General features: G+C 46.0%; 2 protein-coding genes and 1 non-coding gene across 6 annotated transcripts in view; 2 read left to right on the top strand and 1 right to left on the bottom strand.

Annotated features, from left to right (window-relative positions):
* The first annotated feature begins 695 nt into the window (after nt 1-695).
* On the top strand, nt 696-5498 carry RPL32 (ribosomal protein L32). 3 transcript variants are annotated; one of them, XM_016122063.2, is made up of 4 exons: nt 696-818; nt 2116-2216; nt 3063-3244; nt 5315-5498. In XM_016122063.2, the coding sequence occupies exons 2-4, from the start codon at nt 2121-2123 to the stop codon at nt 5442-5444; spliced, it is 408 nt and encodes a 135-aa protein (XP_015977549.1). In that variant the 5' UTR covers nt 696-818; nt 2116-2120; the 3' UTR covers nt 5445-5498. The 3 variants fall into 3 exon arrangements, with proteins under 3 accessions (XP_015977549.1, XP_015977551.1, XP_015977552.1); XM_016122065.2 differs by having other exon boundaries at nt 785-914; XM_016122066.1 differs by lacking the exon at nt 696-818 and adding an exon at nt 862-880.
* On the top strand, nt 1900-2039 carry LOC118602352. Its single transcript, XR_004950691.1, has one exon. It is a non-coding gene; the product is annotated as a small nucleolar RNA SNORA7 (small nucleolar RNA).
* A 114-nt stretch (nt 5499-5612) lies between the features above and the next one.
* Nucleotides 5613-22996, bottom strand: part of CAND2 (cullin associated and neddylation dissociated 2 (putative)) — a 29618-nt gene continuing 12234 nt past the window's right edge. For both annotated transcript variants that reach the window (XM_016122056.2, XM_036219026.1), the window contains 8 exons: nt 22087-22379; nt 21105-21246; nt 19255-20757; nt 15434-15529; nt 12467-12636; nt 11218-11382; nt 9520-9627; nt 5613-7524 (listed from right to left, as the gene is read on the bottom strand). In XM_016122056.2, the coding sequence (XP_015977542.2) occupies nt 7297-7524; nt 9520-9627; nt 11218-11382; nt 12467-12636; nt 15434-15529; nt 19255-20757; nt 21105-21246; nt 22087-22379 (2705 nt within the window). In that variant the 3' untranslated portion in view covers nt 5613-7296. The remainder of the gene's footprint in view (nt 7525-9519; nt 9628-11217; nt 11383-12466; nt 12637-15433; nt 15530-19254; nt 20758-21104; nt 21247-22086; nt 22380-22996) is intronic.

The raw sequence follows: 22996 nt of genomic DNA, 5'->3' as shown, positions 1-22996 counted from the left end.
CTATCTGGCCCCTGGAATTCCTTCTATCAAGAACGCTGATGACATCAGTACTGTGGAATCAAAGGACATTTTTTTTCCCTCCTGAAATTCGATTTTTGGAAATCAAACAAAACAAACAACAACAAAAAAGAACCCTCTAGGTTTTAAAAGCAAAAGCTAAACAAAATGAACCAAGAACAATAAAAAAACTAGGCAGTTTTGCCTAATGGCTAGAAGTGTGGATTTTGGAGTCAGATCTCCAAACGTCTGTTTCTAGATATGCAAAATGGGGAAAATAATAGGCCTACATCATAGAATTGTGGGAAGGATAGTAAATCCGATTGAATGATAGCTGTTATACATAGTCTTATTGCTTTTTATAAATTCCCGTGAGGGAATTATTAGGAAATCTCTGTTTTGTTCCCTCCTGGCCACTAAGAGGCGCGCTTTGGAGCAGAAGAAACGAGGACGAAAATAATCTAAAAGCTGGAGGTGGAGGAGCGGCTTCAACTTCTGGCGGAAGTGGATGCTGCCCCCCCACCCCCGCCAGGTATTAGAAGCTCAGAAAGAATTCCAAATAGTCTACGTAGTCTCAACGGGAAGATATAAAGCATTCTCAGTACTGCTCCTAGAAATTAATGTCCCAAAAAACACAAGTATCTCTCAACATTTTTTCAGTGTTATTTCTCTGACGTTTATTTTCTTTGAACAACCAAGAGCCGGAAGTTCTCGCCTTTTCCCGGCTAGGACCCAGAGGTTAAGTCCCGTCAGGTCTCGCGCGGCACCTCCCCCTCTCTTCCTCGGCGCTGCCTACGGAGGTGGCAGCCATCTCCAATTCGGTGAGTCTTAATCGTTGGTCATCTGCGTCTCTCCAGTTTCCATCGGGTCCCGTCGCCCCCTGGTGAGGAGGCCCGCCCTTCCGAGCGGTCTTCTCGGTGGGTATTGTCCTTGTCGCCTGGCTGGAGTGCGTACAGGAACAGAGGAAATGACCCAGGCGGTGATGAAGGATCGCTTACCCGGGCCTCTTGCGCTCCTATGGAGGCCGTCTGGGGTCAGTCTGAGCTGCGGACGGCCCTTTTGAGGCCTGGGGTCGCAGGCCGCGGTTGAGGCCAGATTAAGAGGGCTTCTGGGGATCGTGGAGCGATCTGCAGGTTGCGGCTTGACCGGCTTGGGCTCGAATCATGGGACCATTTTGGTCAGCGGTATTTGCCCACGTGTATTTTCCTACCTCTGATGTCCGACGCTCCCCTCCCTTCCAGTATCTGGCCCTGGCTGGCCGTTCTCCCCCCAACAGTGAGCTGTGAGTGTAGACTCGTATCAGTTTACAAAAATTGTGATAGCCGATCAGGATCCTTAGGAATATGAAACTGCGTCCTTGTTTTTGAGGAAATCATGGTACCTACCAGTGGGGGAAAGTCGTTAGTTAATTGAATGAGTGTTCATTGAGTGCCTACTGTGTGCGAAACAAATCGGTGGCTGTGAAGGAAACAGGGTTCTGCCCTAGAAAAAAAGAGTAGCCGAGGACACCTTGAAGAAAGGTAACTTTTGAGTACATCTCCAGGTAGAGCAGTTTGTTCAAAGGCCCAGAGACGTTTTAGAAGTATGTCATGTTTTCGTATATTTTTTGAGCGCATCGTAGTCTGGCAGCACTCTAGGGGGAGTATAAGTTTCTTTGCTGAACATCTACTTTGGTCTGGGCACCTCATTTATTCAGTATACAGTATCGTCTCCATTTTACTGATGAGAAAACAGACTCGGGTTTATGGAGCTTGCCCACAGCCCACGTAACCAAAAAGAAATTTGGGCCATTTGGGGGTTGAGACACTTTGCGGAGTGGGATTTGCTGTTGCTTGCAAGCTGAGGCTGGGGGTCAGTTTATTTTAGGTCATTCATTCTTGGTTTTGAGCAGGTGAGGTGACTTACCTCCCAGGATCGCATCTGGAGAGTAGCAAATATTCTTCCAGCTTCGGAGATGGGAGGGAAAACAAGCCTGGCAGAGGTACCCATTCCATTCCCCGCTTGCTCAGTAGCTGGTGATTGGAAGACACTCTGCAACAACGCTTAAGCCCTGGGCAAGAAAGCCTCATTCTAGTATTACTCTTTCTCTCACGGCCTCTTTTTTTTTTTTTTTCAAAGGCATCATGGCTGCCCTCAGACCCCTCGTGAAGCCCAAGATCGTCAAAAAGAGGACCAAGAAGTTTATCCGGCACCAGTCAGACCGATATGTCAAAATTAAGGTAAATGGTCTCTGTTTCATGTATGTTGGGGTGAAGAAAGGGATTTCTAAATAGGATTTGGATTTCTGACATTACCAAGATGGAAGGTAATGTTTGGCAGATGAACCAGTCTGTGATTGGTGGAAGAGCACACTGTGGAAGCCTAAGTCTCCCTGAATATGCCTTAATGGTACTCAGTCTCTTGCTGTGTAAATTGAAATTTAAATGACAAGGGACACCTGGCTGTTTTGAGGTGTCTAAGAGGCCTATAGTTGTATCATACTTCAGGTGGCTTTGGAATGGTAGAAGAGATGTTATCCTTATTTTACAGATGAGAGACCTTAGGTCTTAAGTGTGATGTCAAAACCCATGTTCTTCATCTTACTCTACACCAGTAGTCCCCAAACTTTTTGGCACCACGGACCAGTGCTCCTCTGAGAATATAATACCTGATCTGAGGTGGAGCTGAGGCAGTGGTGCTAGTACTGGGGAGCGGCTAAAGACAAAGCTTCTTCAGTCACTTGCCTGTCACCTCCTGCTGTGTGCCCCAGTTCCTAACAGGCCACAGACTGGTACTGGTTCATGGCCCTGGGGGTTGGGGACCCCTCTGTACATAGTCCCCTCACATTCTGTTGGTATGGAATCTGCTTTTCCTTTGCTTAAAAGGAATGTGAATGTGGGTCTATTCCTGGTGATTAAATGCAGGATCCCCATTTTTTTCCACTAAATACAAAGAAGTTGTGAAACTGTGTTACCCAAAGACAACTGTTTGGCATGTTACCTTTTCGTTTGGTCTCCTTTTTTACCTCCAAAGGGAAGATTTGGCAGCCTGCACAGGCACTAACCCACCCGTGTGTTATCTTTTAGCGTAACTGGCGGAAACCCAGAGGCATTGACAATAGAGTGCGCAGAAGATTCAAGGGCCAGATCTTGATGCCCAACATTGGTTATGGGAGTAACAAGAAAACAAAGCACATGCTGCCCAGTGGCTTTCGGAAGTTCCTGGTCCACAATGTTAAGGAGCTTGAAGTGCTGCTGATGTGCAACAAGTGAGTTGGAGCCCACCTCTGGGTTCAGATGTCAGAAATCCGCATCTGTGATCATTTTTAATAGGGACTCTAGACCTTTTCGAATGCATTTGGAGGAGTTGTACATTCTCTTAGGAGTTTAGCGAATGTTTGTTGAGGACTTTAAAATGTTTCTTTTGCTGGGGTTGAGGACAGAAGACTACTTCTGAAAAGCATAGGAACATAAGACCTGGAAAGGGGAGGACTTCGCGTGACAGTACAAACACTGCAACGTCTTTTTGGCAGTTGTTTCCAGAACATTGCTCTATTTATGTGGGAGTAGGGAGGGGGAGATCAAATGTAGCCTCAGACCTAAGGGGCACTTCAATCTTGGGTATCTTCAGGATGCTACAAGAATGGAGGGGTTGCTGCCTGATTTAGAGCTCAGTGTGACCTGAGGTGGAGAAAAATAGGACTGCAGGCAAAGAGGGCGCTTACACAAAGTTGTAGACATCCAAGAGCATATAGAAGGGTCACAGCATTAACTTTCTCATTGTTTTCCGAAAGTCAGACATTTGATGAGTTCTGTGTAAGACTTGTGGTCTGCTTAGGGCAGTGGGTTGAGAAAAGATTCCTTATGGTAAGTGATATAGACACTTTGAATCTGGATAATAGGAAATATTATTTTTTTGGTTAAGCAGAGGACAATTTATTTTCTTTCTTGTTAAACAGAAGCTAAATCCCCGCATTTTCCTAAATTAGACAGGATGTGGAGAGAGGGCGACTAACAGTTCACATCTGGGTGTATGCATGTTTACAGAGACCTTTTGGTTGTAATAATTGTAGACACAAGTAATCAAAATGAAACCGTTTTTGGTTGAGTTTCTAGGTTGGAAATTTAACCAAGCATTGAAGTGCTGGAAATTTCGTTGAGAAAGGATGAGCATAGGAATTAATGGCAGTTTGGATCCCCAAACTGCACTAAGCAGGTTGATAGGGAATTATGACAGAAGGATGTAATTTAATGCCCATTTAAGCAAGTGATGATTGTGGTGCAAATGTTGCTGGTTGCTGTATACTCTTTTTTTTAATAGCTTGGCAGTTTGTATCAACAGCCATAGACATACTGTGAATCTATGACCTTTAACCCTCAAGTTCCATTTCTGGGCATTTGTCCTTAAATAATTAAAACGGTGGGAAACTTTATATGTTGATCATTGCAGCAGTAGCTGAACAGTTAGAAATACGATTGGTGAATGGTGAGTATAGCATTGAGTGGAATGTTAATGCGTACATAAAAAATATCATGTATGGAAAATCCCCGAGCAGAGGGGAAAGTATGTATAATATGTACAGTCTTCTCTCTGCTGAAATTCCTTCAGGGGTAGACTCTTAATCCACAATTGATGGCTTCATAAAACACTTCCTTACTGAAATGTGTTTATTAGGCCAATTTGTTATCAGATTGGGGCATGGTATAGCTTTGAGGAACAGAAGAGAACAGTTCCTGGCACACAAGCGCTTAGGAAATGTTAGTGTTGCTTACTCACTGGCTGACTTAAGGCAATGTTACTTTTAGCTTGAATTTTATCTTCGGCAGTTGAACATGTAAAATGTTTATGATCTGGGCGAGGGAGCCCTCGGCTTAATCAGACTGTTGAAGTATGCTCTGCTACTTTGCAGAATTCCAAAACTTTCAGAAGCAAGTCCAAGCTCCCTGAGACTGCCTTGAGTTGGACAGATTGGCCAGAACTTCTGACCATGGAGTCTGGGGCCGAGCTATCCTGGCCCTGTCCATTACTGAATATATGGTTTGGGAATTGTGGAAGTTGGCTTCCTTGTCTCTATAATGTAGGTGATAACTGAATGACAAGGCTGCTGTAAGGATTAAATGAGGGGACAGAGTGCTTTTTGTTGGTGCCAGGAACCACTTTAAGAGCCTTGCTAGTACCGTGAAATTGGAGGGGCATGCAGGTGTCATTCAGCAGCAGCTTTTCTCAGTGTAATGGCACTGGAGGTGAAGTGACCAAAGCCCATTGCCTTCCCAGTGGAACACACAGGTGTGTGTGCCAGGCTGGCTTGCTCCTTACCCACTTTTGGATTCTCTTCCAGATCTTACTGTGCTGAGATTGCTCACAACGTCTCCTCCAAGAACCGCAAAGCCATTGTGGAAAGAGCAGCCCAACTGGCTATCAGAGTCACCAATCCCAATGCCAGGCTGCGCAGCGAAGAAAATGAATAGACAGCTTGTGTGCACATTGTATTTGTGTTAATAAAACCATAAAATTCTACCATCTGCCATTTCCACCCTTGGTTTTACTTTTCAGTTTCTTTGACAGCTTGTCTCGTAGATTGTTCTTTTGCCTGTTAATGCTCTGGAATCTTCCTTTTGGAAGGGGTTTGTAAAAAGATACTTGATGCTTCACAGGGCACAGGCCTCAGGTTCCCATATCAGCCTTGATCAGCTCTAGGGTGGGGCTGTGGGGAGTCTTGGCCCTCTTAACAAGGTAGGTTATAAGACCCTCAATTGAAGGGCCTTTCTTACATCTTGGAGCAAGTTGTGCTTAGCCTCATTTTTGTAAAGTTGGATGGCAGTTATCCTGTGTGGTTTTTTTGAAGATTGAGGAAATGTGGATGAAAGGATCCAAGTGAATTTCTTACTCCCATTAATTCTTATTGGTACTGAAATAGCACTCTACCATCTTGTCCAAAAATACACAACAGATGACATCCTTCTATGTATGATCAGCCTGGGATGTTTGAAGATTGCTTTCCATCTCCTTTATATAACCTCCCCCAGCCTTACTGCTTTGGGTAATTTACCAGTTTCTAAAAGTGTGGGATCTTTAAATGGTGATAATGGGGCCTCTTGGGACTCAGAATTTAACTACAATCCTAAACCCTAGGCAAGAGTAGCTATTATTTAGTTTTTAATTTAAAGGTTATGATACCCAATAAGTGATATTAAGTGGCAGTACAGGTCACCTGGGATGTGGCATGTGGTCCTCTAGTGTAAGACAAATGCTTATAAGGTGTTCCCCCCACCCCACTGTCCTGGTCAGTGCAGCAAAAATACATTGGTTATTTTTTTTTTTTAGTATGTTAGCCATGGGTGGATTTCAGGCCCTTAGTTCCAGTAAATAACCCTTCTGACAGCTTGTCTGCCTCCTGTTCAAAACCTAGTCTGAAACATTTGTTGAATAAGTTGGTCATTTTCATGACTAGGCTGTTTTGGGACACTGATACTGGTGTGACTACTGAGTAGAGGGATTATGCAGAGAAAATAGTTATAATTTAGGATCTCCTTTTATTAACCTAGCACAGAAAAATTGCCTGTCACTTAATTCTGTGTCAGTACTAAAAACTACATGTTCAAAACCTTCCTCGGGACAGATAAATTGGTTATGCCTAGGTGTGGTAGCATGAAAGATGGTTTGTACTTAAATGCTTTCCTGTTTGCCACATAAATTAAAAAAAAACAGCTCTAATTCCCTACCTACCCCCACCCCCCGGCAAGAAAACAAGATTTCTGATTCATCACTGCCAATTAAAAAGCATTTTTTTTTAAATTCTAAAATGTGGCTAACTCAGAAGTCCCTGAGTTTTTAAGCTACCCAGCCTAAGTACTAATTTTTGGCAGAGCAAATCAAGTGAATTGAAAAAATGAAATTAGTGACAAATCTGGGACACTAGTGGGAAGGCAGGCCAGCCTGCTGCCTCCTAACAGCTGCGAGCATGACACTAAATACTACGTGCTCTGAGGCAGGGACTTGCCAGCTTAAAAGAACCAGATAGACCAGTGTGAAGTCAAATCAATATCTGTGTGGGAGGCTTGGAAAAATGTCCTGTTGCTTTGAGTTACTATCCTGAGTTAAAAGGGCCCAACTTTTGGCAGCCTTGGAGCTTCAGCTTTGGGGCCTATGTGTTGGGGTCCCTGGTGAAGGCACTGTAAGCTCTGAACAGGAGCAGGAGGGCCCCCAGGGAGATGAAGAAAGGTTAGAAGTAAAGGCCTGTGGCCTTTGGTGGTAGGAAGGTGAGGCCTCAGCCTTGGGAGGGCTCCTTTCTCTTGGGGAAGGGCCCATTTGGGGGGCTGACTAGCTGAGTTCCATTGAGTCTGTGCTGGGGACTGAAGCAGAATCCTTCTGGATGCTTTCAAAGAGGACAGCAAGTTCAGGGTTTGATCTGATTTGGGAAGAGAAGTCAGCCATGATGGGGCTTTTCCCCACTTCTGGGATGGTCAGCAAGGCGGCCACTGCCCTCATTGCAGAGCGCTTCAGTTCATCTTGCTTCTCAAACTCCTGCTTCACAGAACCAGCTTTGACCTAAAGTGGGAAACAATGAGCCATCCTTTATTGAGCCTGGCCTCCAAAGGGCTTCCTGTTAACCACCTATAATCTTTGTAAACTTAAATTCACACTCCCTTCCTTCGATCTGGTTCTATCTAGCCTCTTGAGTTTCTTCCACCTCTGGGCTTTTACATGGGCTGATTTTCCAAGAGGGTGGTTTGTCATTTTAGTCAGCTTCGAAGTCACCTAAACACCCTCTGACCAATCTAAATTACTTTTATTTTTGGTAACTGATGGTGACAACTGCAATTAAGTGTTCACTTAATCTCCCCCTGACAAAAAGTATTTGGCTCTCTCTTTGCTTAAAACGGTTGGCTCTTGGTACCACGGGACTTAATGAATAGATCACTGACAGTCTTTAAGTGGGTCCTCTGCAGTCCATTCTGTAGATGCAGTTGGAGAGTAAATATTCCAAAATTGCCTTGCCTGCTTTCTGTTTCCTCATCCCCCACCCTTTCCCACTTAGAGAATTTCAAGAATTTCTCTACTGCTTAGGGAATAAAAGTCCTCTGTGACAACCCAGACAACACTAGGCTCTTCCCTCTAAAGAATCTGGTGAAGAGCTTGGTATTGGGGTTAGACAGTCCTGGGTTCAAATGGCACTGCCCTCTGAGAGCTGTGACTTCAGGTAGTCACCTTTTTGCCCTTTAGTTCCCTGTCTATAAGAGCCTCTTCAGAAGGCTGCTATTAGGATTAAAAGACTTAACAAGTCCCCACCCTCTTCTGGGAAACCCTTGTGGCCAGATGTACTTTTGGAATTCAAGAGTTTTGGGTGTTTTAGAAAGGTGACAAAGTGGGTCTGGTACAATACCCATTATCAAAAACACTTTCCCTCACTAAATTTATGGGAAAATATTATGAATACCACATAAGGAAATAAAGGTCATAAAGAGTCTCATGCCAGTTCAAATTAAGTTTTGTTGCCAAAAAAGTTACTAAAAAGCTTTTCGATTCCAGAGCTTTGTAGGTTTCCGAATAGTGGGTGAGGGATTGTCTCTCATCAGAGTGTTCAACAAACAACATCCTCTGAGCAGCCAGACTGAGTGGCCTTTGTGCAGGCCTCAGATCAAAGAGAATGAAGAGTGTCCTGACACTGCAATGCTATTTTCAGCTCCTCACTGTGAATTAGGATTTTTCTCCGCTATTTTCAAAGAAAACTAGAAATGATTTGGCCACTGAGACTGTCAAGAGCTCGAAGTCCCCGCAGAACTACCGTTTTATTTGAATGACTTCATACTAAGCACGTTAAAAACTGAAACATGCAAAACAGGTTTCTATTAATTATCAATTGTATTTTATCCATATAAGATTTCTTTTTTGGGGGAGGGGTAGATTTTGCTACTTAAATTACTGCTCTATAGGCATCTCTTCTCTTTAAGCTCCAATCTAAAATACTCTGCCCTCTTCGCCTAATGTCTTTTACCCTTCCCAAACCCAAATTATGTCTTTTATTCAACAGGTATTTTACTGGGTAACCCCTGGCTGTGCCAGGCTCGGTTCCCAACAGTGCAGCTTTCCATGAAGCCTAATGCCCAAGGTCCCTCCCCTGGCCGTTGAGGTACTCCAGTTTAGCAGCAACTCTGCCCCACCTCAGTCAATCAATGATTTCTAGGAGTCTGACTCAGGGATTAGGTTGTGAAAGGAGAGCCCATCATTTTTAGTGCTGCATCCCTAGTACCTTGCACAAGGCCCAGCACCCAAGAAATATTTAATGAATGAAAGAGAGCTGAGTTTGGGTCCCAGGTCTGCAATTTACTAGCCATGCAGCCTGTCAACAACTTCTCTCTGAGCCTCTGTTCCTCTGTGTATGCAATGGTAAGATTAAGGTGTAATTAAGAAGTACTTTATAGGAAGATGATGATTAAATGAAGCACTTTCCACACCACCTGTACCGCAGGAAGTTCTCAGTAAATGATAACTATGAACCATCTGTGGGGGACCTGGCAGGTGTGCACAGAGCAGAGGGCTTACCTTGGCAGTGCAGGTGGCCCTGAGTGGCTCAATGAGCCGGTCCACCCTCTGCAGGACGGGTGCAGGACATAGGGTGGCCAACCGTGCAAGCATGATGAAGGTCAACATCTGCCCAGGAGGAAGGAGACAAGAGTTCTCGGTGAAATGACCCAGGACAAAAAGAAGCAGGTCCTGAGGGACAGCAGAGGTGCTGGGCCCAACACATGGAGCTCAAATCCAAACTCACACTAATTCCTGCCTGGTCCCCTGCCAGAATCACTCCCTTTCTGGACTTCAGTTTCCTCATCTGTATAATCTAAATAGTAATGTCAATTATGCCAACTACAATTGGTTGTCCTGAGGAGAATCAAGTCAGAAGAGGTACGAGGGAGGGGGGAGCTCTCAAACTCAGATGCCCACAGGGCCAGGCAGCTACTATCCATGAGTGAAGGGCCAAGTGGGAACTAAGAAGGAGTAAGGAGTCCATGCTCCAGACAGCAGCTACTCAGCTCCAGCCAACTGTGGTTAGGTGTGAATTTGGCTTCATGGGTGAAAGACTGTTTTCAAAAGAAACCCTGATTTTCATGTAAAATCTTTCAATTTTTAAATGTCGGCACCTAACTTAAAAAGACAAAAAAAAAAAAAAAAAAAAAAAAGACAAATAAAAAACTGAGCAAACTAACCATGGCTACAGGCCTGGATTCCGCCTGCAGGTGAATAATGGTGACCTCTTTTAAAAATGGTAAAGTTCCTATAAATGATACACATTATAAAGGGTGGTTGAAATCTATATGGCCTACCCATCCCCACCAGCTATCTAACCTGCCCTGATGCCCACACGCCCCCTCAGCAAAGGAGGAAGACAGGCAGAGAAGCAAAGAACATGCCATTAGAAATCATGAGCTATAACCCATGGCACCTCTACTTCCTACTTGTGCCCTTGAACTAGCCAGGTCTCTGGTGTGTCCTCTATACATGGGGCATCATAAATTCACTCTCCAAAGGTTAATATGAAGGCTTGATGAGATAACTGTAGGTTGCTCAACAGATGACACATCCACCCTCCTCAGCACCAAAGGGGGCCTGCACATAGGGGTCCAAAGTTTGAACTGATGTCAAGGCCTTGTCCTGTGTTCCCTGGACGATGGGCAAGAGGGACATGTGGCCAGAGAGGGAGAAAATAGGAAGACTTACTCAAGCATGAGAAAAACCCGTAAAAACTCGCTTTTTACCACTCAGTGGGTCTTGGCCATCTTTCATATCAGTACACAGAGATCTGGCTCACTCTTTTCAATGCTGCTAGGATTCCATGACTGAAGTGCCCAGCTTATTGAGCCAGTTCTCCATAAGCGCACATGTAGGTAGCTGCCAGCTTTTTCCAATTTCTAGAAATCTGTGAAGAACCATCTTGAACATAAAACACTGAACATGTAGGAGTTGGTCCAAAGCTCTGTTCATGGAAATGTAATTGCTGGGTCAAAGGGTGTGTGAGAACTATAAATTTTTCTAGTTATTGCCAAACCGTCTTCCAAAGAGCTTGCCAGGGTAGACTCTCACAAAGGTGTTTTGAGATGTGGGTTCTTTTTCTTATCAGAAAAGAACAATACAGCTATTTTCATGGGAGTAGTGGGTGGGGGATAAACAAGTAGTGGGCCCAGTGGTGCCTGGCCGTCCCCTTGGTATAGGGTGGGTAGAGGACTGGCAGGGGGCTCATCCTACCCGGATATCGTAGTGGTCCTTCAGGCCGTCTTCTACATGGTTCAGGAACTCACAGATGTCCAGCTGGCCCAGGCAGCTCTCAAGCAGTGAGTACATGCACTCAAAGGCTGCCTTCCGCACATCCAGCCCATCGTCCACTGTGTGCTTAAAGGGCCCCATCTCCACCTGAAGGAGGGAAGGATGACAAGAGGTTAAGGGATGCAACCCCAGAGTGTAAGAATACCTCCCCTAGTTCCTGCCGCACAACCCGCACCTCTGTTGTTCAATCCTATGTCTCGTCCCCAAATCATGCCTTATACTCTCAAGTCTACATGCCTTTGCTCAGCCTGAATGACCTTTGATAATGATAACAATAACAATAATAATTATCATTATTATAATCTACTGAGCAGTTATGATGTGCTAAGCTCTTTGCTGAGTGCCTGACAGAAGGCATTTTACTCGAGCATCATAACAGCCCTACGAAGCCAGTGTTACTATTAACCCCATATAACATATGAGGAAATGAAGGCTCAAAGAGGTTAATTAATTTGCCCAAAAACACACAGCTAGTAAATGGCTGACCCAGAATTAAAAACTCAGGTCTCTCTGAGGCTTTTAACCATGATGTTCTGCTCTTAATGGTAAACTCCTTCTCCCCCATTCAAACCCAGCTCAAATGTCTCCTCTTTTGCGAAACTCATAACTTCTTTAAACAGTCACTTCCTCTGCAGTGATGCTAGGTGGTTCAGACATTTTTATTACATTGTGTGATGACTTAGCTGTTAAATCACCTTTAATCTCTGTCCCTTAAATCCTTACTTTGCCAACTGGGCTCTAAATAAGTTAAATAATCAGCAGAGCAGGTGTCTCTCTCCTTCAGGAGGCCATGGTGCAGAAACCATATGTGGAACAGCTCTGAGTCCTGGCACTCAGACACAGGCCTGGTGTTCCATAAACATCTGCTGAATATTGGGTGCTAACAAGAGCCACCAACATTTACTGTGTGCTGATTGTGTGCCAGGAGCAGTCTGAGCACCTGTAGGACTTAACTCATTGAATCTTCTCAACAGTCCTATGATGCAGACATGATTCTTTTGCTCATTTTGCCTGTAAAGAGAAACTGGGACTTGGAGTGGATTAGGTTGCCCTGCTAGGGTCACACAGCTGGGAAGTAGGGATATAAGACTTGACATAGGCCATGGGGCCTGGTCATCACCATAGCCCCAACAGGCCGCAGGGCTCCCACTCAGTTCTCCCCGGGTGTTACCTCTCGGATGAGGTCCCTGCGGATCTTTGTCTCCTGGTAGAGGAGAGGCAAGATGTCATCCAGGAGGTCCCGTACCAATGAGGGCTTGTTGTGCACGGCTGAGTTGAAAAAAGCCAGAGTGGCCCGGCGCACGTTCAGGTCTGGGTCCTGCAAGCTCTCCATGAACTCTCCTGGCAAAAAAACGAGAGGGGGGGTGTCAAGGATGGCACAGCCAAGACACAAACCACCTCCACCTCCACCTCCACCTCGGTGATCTGGTTCATGCGAGTCATGCAGACCTGGCTGAATGTGGGTGAGCATGTTCTGAGCTTTGTACCATGCACAGCAAGCCTTCAAAGTCCAGAGGAAAATGTGAACTTGAGTCTGGCTTGGGTTCAGATCCAGGTTCTACCACTTTCTAACTCTGGGACCTTGGAGAGCCTCAATGTCCTCATTTGTTAAATGGGGGTAATAGCAGTACCTATACTGTAGAGCTGTTTTATGATTTAAAACGTGGTAATGTATATAAAGCACATAGCAGAGGGCCTGGCACAAAGCAAAGATCCTACAAATGTTAACTTGATATTACAGATGAGGCTCCTGAAGATCGGAGAGGTGAAGAAACTTAAAGTCATACAGAACTTCTTTAAGTATAACTTTTTGTACAGTTTAGACTTCTTAATAACTGTGTTAATGCTTTATATAATTAATAAATAAAATCGAGAATGGGGGAATCCCTAAAAAAAAAACTATTTCAAATGATTAACATAACCACCCAGGTTATGATGGAGAAAACAACTCACCCAAGTAACTTCCAAAGAATTCTTATTACATGCCCTCAAGCTAAATATAAAAGAACTACAAGCAAATACTGACTTTTCACAGATATAAAGGTTATAGCAATTCTCAGACTACTCTCTTTGTATTCCAAAATTAAGTGAATAAATATCTCGTAGATAATAGGAGCTGCGTTTCTCCTTGTAAGAGAAGGACATATGGAATGGGAGAAAGCTAGAATAAACTCCTGTGGTGGTGGGCTGGAATAGGAAGTTAATACATGGACATATGTGTGTCTGCCTGTGTACATATTCATACATATACATATTTCCTAGTATGAACTGTCTGCTGAGAGGACCTACAACAATGGCACTCCAGTAGCAATGAGCACACCTAGTGTCCAGATCTTGGATTCTAAATACCATTCTCTACTAAAAGGAATTGGGACTCCTTGGGAAAATGGCTGATTCCAGGGCTAGGGCAGGAAAGATGAGACTGGAGCATCTTATTGTGCCAAAAAGTATGAATATACTCAAAGAATTATGGAAACATGTCAATGAACACAGGAACAAGCTTGAAGGGCTCCCACATGCTAAATCTGAGACAATCTTGAAAATCAAAATAAATACAGTAATAGATTATATAGCACACTGAATGAGACAAGAATCCATCCATCAGTCTATAATGATATGAATAAATTAGTAAATAAATAAACAAATGGGGGAGAAGGAAAAGTTCTTCCTGAGAATAGAATGCCAACTAATACATATGCTGGATAGAATGCTGGAATCGGAAAGTCACTATTTGGCAACTGTCAGTAATCACTAATTCAGGTAAGAAACTACAACAGATACAAATGTAATGGGCAAAACTCTGATGAGGAAGAAGTTATTTGAACAGACTAAAACATACTTATTCATTCCAAAGGAAAAAGAGTAACTGTAGAGTGAAGAAATCTGAAGGTCTCCACCTTACCCAGGTGATCAGTTACCATCACCAGACACGGGACAAACTGCCATCATGTGCTTCCCAATGTGATGCACTGCGGAGAACAATGTCCCAGCAGAGTGGAATTCCAACCCAAGGCTGGCAGCCTCTAGGCCCTTCAACTGTGCCATGCTGGCTCCTAGGTTCTCCACTCTGTGAGAACACGATTGTGGGGAACCAGCAAGACCTGAGTTCAAATCTACTCTATGAGCCTAACTATGATGATGTATATTAAAGTATATTAAAGTGATACACAGTAAGAGCTCAAAAAACGTGGTTCAAATATACACCAACAAAAACCAAACACCCAGGTGGAGGCCCCTGGGGGTCCCAGCCAAGAGAGCAGCTTATGCGAAAGGGAGGAAATCGAGGCTGGAAGCAGTGTGTGCCCACTGGGTCAGGTAACAAGATAAAGTCGCTGCTGATGATATTGCTGTAGCTGTACTGGACATGTTCTACAATTCAGAATGTGGTCATACCTGATGACCCCTTGATTTCACACCAAGTAGTGCCCTGGCAGGTGGAGATCAGCACCCCTATTTTACGGCTGAGGATGAGATGATACACCCTCTCACACAGCCAGCGAGTGGCAGAGCCAGGATTTGAACTCAAGGATGGCAGACTCCAAAACCTCTTCACAGCCCACTAGGCTGCCTTCCCTGAACTGCTGTGGTCCAGTTCAAGGTCCACAGTCTTGGAGTTCTGAAGAAGTAAGCCTGATCCTGCAGAGCCCCAAAGGAATGAGTGCTCAGTCTCTTCCCAATGAAGGCTGCCTGGGCTCCTCGGGCCAGAAGGCTCCTTGGACAGGGGACAAGTTGAAGAGCCGCTATCCCCTACCCCAGTGCAGCTGTGCCCTCTGACGCCAGTACATGCCAGAGATTGGTGGTTTCCTACTTATAAGAGCCTGTGTGTTCATGGAGCACTTTCTCTCTCAATAACCCATGGGGTCTCCAAAATAATTCTGGAACTGCAGATAAGGGTTCCTTGTCCCCATTTTACCAATGAGGAATCTGAGGCTCAGAGGTGAGAAGGGGCATGCCTGGCTCACCCAACAACTCAGCGGCAGCACAGGGATTTGAACCCAGGCCCCATGCTGTCATGGGGGTGAGGTGGCCTCCCAGGTCTCCAAGTCCCTTCAACTAATGTATAAGAAAAATCAGTCCCAGTTCAAGGGCTGTGGAGGGGGCTAAACAGGGTTTGGGGAAGAGGGGATGCTCTGCTCACCGATGAAGCTCTTCAGGAGGGGATCGATGGGATGGGGCTGGTCTGAGATGAGAAACTTGACTGCTGTGATGACAGTGCTCCGGGTGTGCGGCTGACCTGCAGGCAAGAGGCAGTGACGTGATAAGGGGCAGGGCCAATCCTAGACACTCAAAGATCATAAGGTACCAAGACTCTCTTCTTCCTCATGGGAGACAGAACTGTAGCCCCTCCTCACTTGAAACGTGCCCTGTAATCTCTGGGGAAGACAATGCTACCATTTTCCTTAGCAGCCTAGAATCTTCCCTGAAGCAGTTGAGAGAGTAAAATTGCCAGTTCTAGGGTAACCACACTGCAGGATACAAACAGGGAACCAAGAACCCAAGACAGTGATCAACTCAAAGAAAGATTTTTGCTTAGGCCTTGGAACTGAATTCTATTTTTCAGGCATATTATTTTAATTAATCCTCAAAATGGTTCTATTAATTGGTTCACAATAAAATAATTATTAAAGTTATTAATATCTAATGTATAGAGGAAAGAGAGATCCAGAAAGGTTAAGTTCACATCTAAGGTTACACAGCAGATCCAAAATTCAATAGCTGATTCTGAGCCTTGGCTGGGCCCTCCTGCTCAGTCCTGTATTCTCCAAGCAGAAGGCAGCTGTACTTCAGATAGGCTGATGGCCAAAGGGATTGCAACAGAATTCAGTTTGGGAATGAATATCTCAGTTTTGCTTTTCTGCTTGCTTTTTGAGTAGAGAAGCTGAATAAAGGGAGGGAAACACATTTCCTACTGGGTGAAAGAAATAAATCAGCAGCTGCTCCACATGCTTCTCAATGTTCTTTCTAAACTGCTCACATTCTAATAGCATTTTGTTACAGAAATAGAAAAAAAAACAATCTCAAAATTTGTATGGAGCCACAAAAGACTCTAAATAAGCACAAATATCTTGAGAAAGAATGAGAAGCCAGGAGGCATCACGCTTCCTAATTTCAAGCTATACTATAAAGCTATAGTTATCAAAATAGTATGGTCTGGCATAAAAACATACATAGACCAATGGAACAAAATAGAGAGCCCAGATATAAACCCAGGCATATATGGTCAACTAACATTTGACAAGGGAGCCAAATACATTCAGTGGAGAAAAGACAGTCTCTCCAATATACAGTGTTCTGAGAAAACTGGATATGAAACAAGATCCATATCTTACACCATTCACAAAGATTAAGTCAAAATGTATTAAAGACTTAAATATAAAACCTGAAACCATAAAATTCCAAGAAGAAAACATAGGAATAAAGCTCCTTGACATGGTCTTGGCAATAATTTTTTGGATTTGACACCTAAAACACAAGCAACAAAATCAAAAATGAACAAGTGGGACTACATCAAACTAAAAGGCTTCTACACAGCAAAAGAAACCATCGACAAAGTGAAAAGACAACCTATGGAATGGGGAAAAATATTTGCAAACCATGATAAGGAGTTATTATCCAAAATATGTAAAGAAATACAACTGAATAGCAAAGCAAACAATCCAATTAAAAAATAGGCAAATGACTTGAATAGACAGTTTTTCCAAAGATACTCAAAAGGACAACAGGTACATGAAAAGGTGCTCAGTATCACTAATCATCAGGGAAATGCAAATCAAAATCACAACATGATATCACCTCACACCTGTTACAATGGCTGTCATCAGAAAGAAATGATGGCAAGGATGTGGAGAAAAGAAAATGCTTGTGCACTCTTGATGGAAATGTAAATTGGTGTAGCCACTATGGAAAACAGTATGAAGGTGCCTCAAAAATTTAAAAGTTTAACTACCACATAATCCAGCAATCCCACTTCTGGGAATATATCTGAAGGAAACAAAATCACTATTCCAAAGAGATATCTGCGCTCTCATGTATACCACAGCACTATTTACAATAACCAAAACATAGAAATGATCTAAGTGTCCAACGATGGATGAATAGATAAAGAAAATGTGACACACACACCTAGGAATATTGTTAAGCCACAAAAACGAAGGAAATCCTGCCTTTTGCCACAACATAGATGGATCTTAAGGGCATTATGCTTTGTGAAATAAGTCAGACAGAGAAAGACAAATACTGTATGATCTCACTTATACGTGGAATCTAAAAGAACCAAACTCATAGAGACAGAGATCAGATTTGTGGTGGCCAGAGATGGGGTTTGGGGTGGGTGAAATGGTTGAAGGTGGTCAAAAGGTACACACTTCCAGGTATAAGTACATAATTCCTGCTAATGTAATGTACAACATAACTATAGCTGACAATACTATTTTATATATTTGAAAGTTATTAAGAGACAAGTATATCTTAAAACTTCTCATCACAAGGGGAAAAATGTAACTATGAGAGGTGATAGATATTAACTAAGCTTGCTGTGGTAATCATTTCACAATATATACATATATCAAATCATTATGTTGTACTCTTAACCTAATATGCATTATATGTCAATTATATCAATACAACAGGAATAAAAACAAATAAACTGTTCGTTTCTCTCCACCCCACCCCACAGGGGTTAAGGCTGTTTCCATCATACAGACCTTATGTTCAAGACTCAGGAGAAAGTTTACAATTTGGTGCTAGGGTATGTATAAGTGAGAGCTACTAAATTTAGACTTTTTGTTTTTTCCTTTCTCTTTCCATCCTGACTGGCTCAGAAGAAGATTCAGGGTGGCTGATGAAGATGTGCATAATAGGATAGGATTAAGTGCATTTAAAATAAAAATGAGGACAATGCAGGGACCTGAGATGGAGACTAGAATAGAGTGAGGGGCATGCAGGAAGAGGCAACTGGGAAGTCCCATGAACTCTCTAGAAGCAGGCTACTAAGTTGGCTCTAAGCTTCCTTCTCAGCAGCCGGCAGTAAAAAGAACATGTAACCAACCCAGTAGCTGGTTCAACAGCATGCATGATGCAGAAACAAATTAGAGCTTACAAAAGGCAGGGCTGCTCCTCATTTCAAGACTGCCTCTCAAGTGTTCTGGTGAAGAGCCCTGTGAGTGTGACAGGGACTATCCTCAGGGAATGTTCTTCCTGTCTGTGCAGGGCTGAGGGCCACACAGCTGCTCCTTATAAAGCCAGTAACCCAGCAAGGGCTTAATCACCCACACAGCAACAACAGCAGTGTTAATTAGATATGACACCCTATACTAAGCACTCTGCCTACATTATGTGAACTGATACCCCCTGCCCCTTCCCCCCCCGCCTTACCCTATCAGGTAAGGGCTGCCACACACCAAGCCAGCTTGTGGCATGAAGGCTAGACTTTTATTCTCAGGGACCCAAACAGCCCCACATGTACACCAGCCAGCTTTCTTTCTTCCCCAGCTGTGGAACACCCTGATGTGCCCCATCTAACCACACAAAAATGGTCCCCTGGTTCCTGCCCAGCCCTCCAATCTAGACTACATTTCTATTTGCTCCTGGTTCAAGCTAGTGCGAGAGATACACTCCGCAGGCTACAGTTTCCGGTTCCTCACACAACTGCTTTTATCAATTTTTGCCTGGAGCATAAGGCTAATGTCCTCACCAAAAATTACAAAAGTGGGATCCTGAAAAGTTTCTTTGTTAAAGGTACCTATCAAGGATTCTGTCCCCTCCATCCCATAGAGCCCCATGGGAGGCCTATAAATCTCAGGAAATAGTTTTTAATGGCTCCTCTGCCTTTGTCTTATACACATTATGATTCTCACACCCAATCATCTAAATGAGCTCACTTTGTGGGGGCCACTCTGACACTTGGGCAAACCGCCTACCTCGGATCTAGGCTACTTCTGCCCACAACTGTGCCCCTACCTGCAGCAAGTTGCTTCCGGAATCGGGGCAGAAGGAATGGAGGGTTCACGAGGACCAGCTTCCCAATGCATTCGGCCACTACCCCCCGGGTGCCCTCCTCAGCACCCTCACACCGCTGGAACAGCAGGGCCCAGATGTCCTCCGCGTAGGGCTTCAGGCTATCAGGCTGAGCAGCCCCCAGGGCCTCCCTGAGCGAGTGCAATAGCAGGTACTGCCGTCGGGGCTCGGCCTCGATCTGCCCCAGCAGAAAGGGCAGGAAATCGGGTAGGTTCCCTGCACCCACACGGCCCAGTGCATAGGAGGCAGCTGTTCTCACATCCTCACTGGGTGACCCCAAGGCTTCCAGGAGCACTGCCTTCAGCTCCCGCTGGGGACCTGGTCCAGCCACCTGGCCCACCTCAGCCAGTGACAAGAATGCCAGGACCTTGACCGCCGCGCTGGATTTGGGTGACCTGGCATCACAGACTAGGCGGTTTGCCGTGCCTGCTGCCTCCTGGGGACAGGCAGCTGCAAGAGCTGCCACACACCGAGCCAGAGAGTGGAACACCTGCTTATGGAGGCCTGGCCCACTGTCTATAGCCGGGTCATAAACAGGTGCAGTGAGCATGCTGATGAGCTCAGCATAGTCCACACACGGGGGACGGGTCCCCACTAGAGCCTGCAAGAAGCCTTCAGCGGCCACCAGGACACCTGCTGGTAGCAGAGGTGAACGCAGCAACCGCAGCAGCTCTGAGAGCACGGGGCCACTGACCTCAGCCAAAGAGGCTGGCTGGGCCTGGGTTACCGTGGCAAGAAAGTCCACAGCCAGCTGGGCCACATGCATATCGCTCTCGTTGACCAGAGCGGGCAGCTCCGCCAACACAGACCGCACAGCGGACGGAGGGAGGTTGAGTCCTTGGCTCTGGGCCAGGGCATCCAGAGCAGCTAGTGTGGCCAACCGCAGTGCCCGTTGGTTCTTGCGCAGGAATGAGGCCAAAATGGGCAGTGCATCGGCCAGGATGGGCTGCAGGTCAAGCCGTAGTGGGGACACGGCCACCAGCGTCAGTGCCTTGACTGCAGGCAGCCGAGTGATCTCATTTCTCAGGCGGTCCAGGAGGAGCAATAATGATGGCTCCAGGTCATCCCCTAGCCGATCACCCAGGTGGCCCACGAGGTGGCCCATGCAGGAGATGGCCCGCTCCTTCACCTCCTGGTCTAGGTCGGTGGCACGGAGCCGTGCCAGGGTGGCCGCAGACATTTCTCCAACATATGGCTCGGGGTCCAGCATCCGAGGCCTGTCCATGGGCCATAGGGCCCGCACCAGCTCCTGTAGCACCAGCAGGGCCTCAGCTGCGATCTTGTAGAAAGGGTCAGACACACAGGCCATCACAGGTTGCAGGAGGGTGGGCAGGTGCGGATGGAAGGCCTCAGCTGGCTCTGTGCCCAGTAGTTCCTGCAGGAAGGCCAAGGCATCCATCCGGATAGTGGAAGAGCTGGAGCGGTCCACCAGTGAGAAGATGATGCCTACAGGATGAGGGCAAAGGTTACAGGCCACAGATCCTGACCCAATACAACCTTCCCTGGGTGTGGGGTGAAACACCCACAGGTATCTGAGCTGGATCCAGGCACCTGGGCTCTTATGCAGCAGATTCCGAGAGGTCAGGGCTTGGCTGGGGCCAGGGCTAAGGGACACAGGCCAGGGAAGCCATCTAAAACCAAGAGGTAGGGCCTGTGCCCCAGCTTTGTTTTCACTGCTAGAAATGGGGAGCCACCACAGGTTGCTGAACAGGGGCACCCTTGAGGGTTGGGGACCGGGATCCAGGTTCTGGAGAGGCCCAGGACAGCACATACCAGGTTCCGGTCTATCCTACCTGCTACCAGAACAGGCATGTGCTCTGCCAGGCTGCCAGGGAGGACGCCCGCCAGCTCGGTGAGGAGACTGAAGCAGCCCTGGCGGGCCCTGACACTCCGATCTTTAAGCTGCCGTTGCAGTGCCTTGATCACAAGGGGCACCTGTGGGCAGGTGAGGGGGGTGAATGACCACCAGGGAACCTCCACACCCCACCTACTCCTGGGGAACTTTGCCCACAGAGGACCCCAGCATGGAAAGGATGGCCCCACCCCAAGCTTTCCATCATTCACTCTGTACCAGGCACCTGATTCAATACTCAGACCTTCTGAGATAGGTACTACTCCTGAGCCCACTTTACAGATGGGGAAACAGGTACAGAGAGATTAAGTAACTTGCTCAAAACTACACAGTCTAGCTCCCACCCTCACACCCCGAGGGGAAAAGCACTGGCCCCTCCCTTCCCCAGTTGGGTTCACCCCAGATGGGCTCATCCATTCCCCCAAGCTTCAGATGTCAGCACAGCAATGACTCCTGATCCATATCACCAACACCAGACTCGAGTGCTGACTGCCCACCTGATGTCTCCACTCAGACACCCAAGGGCCTCGAACATAAATGTTGAGAATAGGACTCTACACATCACCCTCTTCATACCCTACCATCTTAGGGAACTGCACTCCATGCTTCAGCCAGAGCCTGGAACTCACATGACAGCTCCCTACCCCTTCCTCCATATCCAATCTATCAGCAAGACCCAAGAACTGTATGGTCCAGGGGCAAGGCCTTCATCTATCTGTCTTGCTCCCTGCTAGGCCCCAACACCTGATATACAGGGCTGGGCACATAGTAGGTGCTCAATATTCGCACTTTCAGTGGATGGACAGATGGTGGGGCAGGTGGATGAGTGGGAAGATGTTTAGATGGAAGCGTTGTGAGCAGGAGGGAGGGTGAGTCATGAGTAGGGAAGGAAAGGGATGGGAAAAAGGTGAAGGCATGCCCACCTGTCCCCGAAGCATGTGGAGGTTGCTGCCAGTCTGGGTGGGCTCCTCGACTGCCTCCAGCCATCCCTTTGGGGGCCGTGTTTGCCGCAGCAGCATGATGTAAGCCCCGAAGACATCAGCCTTGACATTCTCCTCCCGTTCTTTGAAGCGGCGGATGAGTGCGGGTGCCAGAGTGCTGTGGAAGTCAGGCAGCAGGTCTGGCCGGGAGCTGATCAAGGCTGCCATGCACTTGGCCGCTGCCCGGCGCACCTTCCAGCTCATGTCATCATCGTCGCTGTATTCGTCCTCACTCTCTGGGACAGGAATGAGATACCCATGGAACCCTGCCCCACTCAGGCGTCCCTGAGGACAGAGAGGAGGGACTGTGCCTGTGCTTCACCTTTCTGATAATCATTATTTATACTCTATTAGGAATGTTACCTACCATTTAATAAACACCTACTATGTGCTATGGATGGCACAAAGCACTTCAAATCCACAATCTCATTTTAGTTTCATAATGACCTTGTGAGATGGATTATTTCCCCACTGTAGAGATGAGAAAAATGGGGCTCAGAAGGAAGTGATCCACCCCAAGTTACATAAACAGGAAAATAGCTGGAGTTAAACCAGGGTCCTCTCTCTGTCTCTAAACCCTTTGTTGTTTGGACTATACCAGGATAAAAATTGACTTCTAAGTCTTCAGTAAGGACCCAGAGAATCTATTTGGGGTGCACTATCACCTGGGGAGACACATGAAGCTCAGAAGGGATGGCCCTAACTAAGGCTGCCCCAGGCATGGGGTCAGGGGCCAATGTGTTCCTACCCACACTGCTCTATTGACTTAGACTCTAAGAGCTGGCATCTGGACAAGTCGCAGTAGACCATATGGATGATCCCATGGATGTAACCTGTCAGCTGAGCAGATGTC

This window comes from Rousettus aegyptiacus, unplaced genomic scaffold, assembly GCF_014176215.1.
Source record: "Rousettus aegyptiacus isolate mRouAeg1 unplaced genomic scaffold, mRouAeg1.p scaffold_m13_p_4, whole genome shotgun sequence".
In the NCBI taxonomy this organism is placed as follows: domain Eukaryota; kingdom Metazoa; phylum Chordata; class Mammalia; order Chiroptera; family Pteropodidae; genus Rousettus; species Rousettus aegyptiacus.
This window is presented reverse-complemented; position numbering and strand designations above follow the sequence as displayed.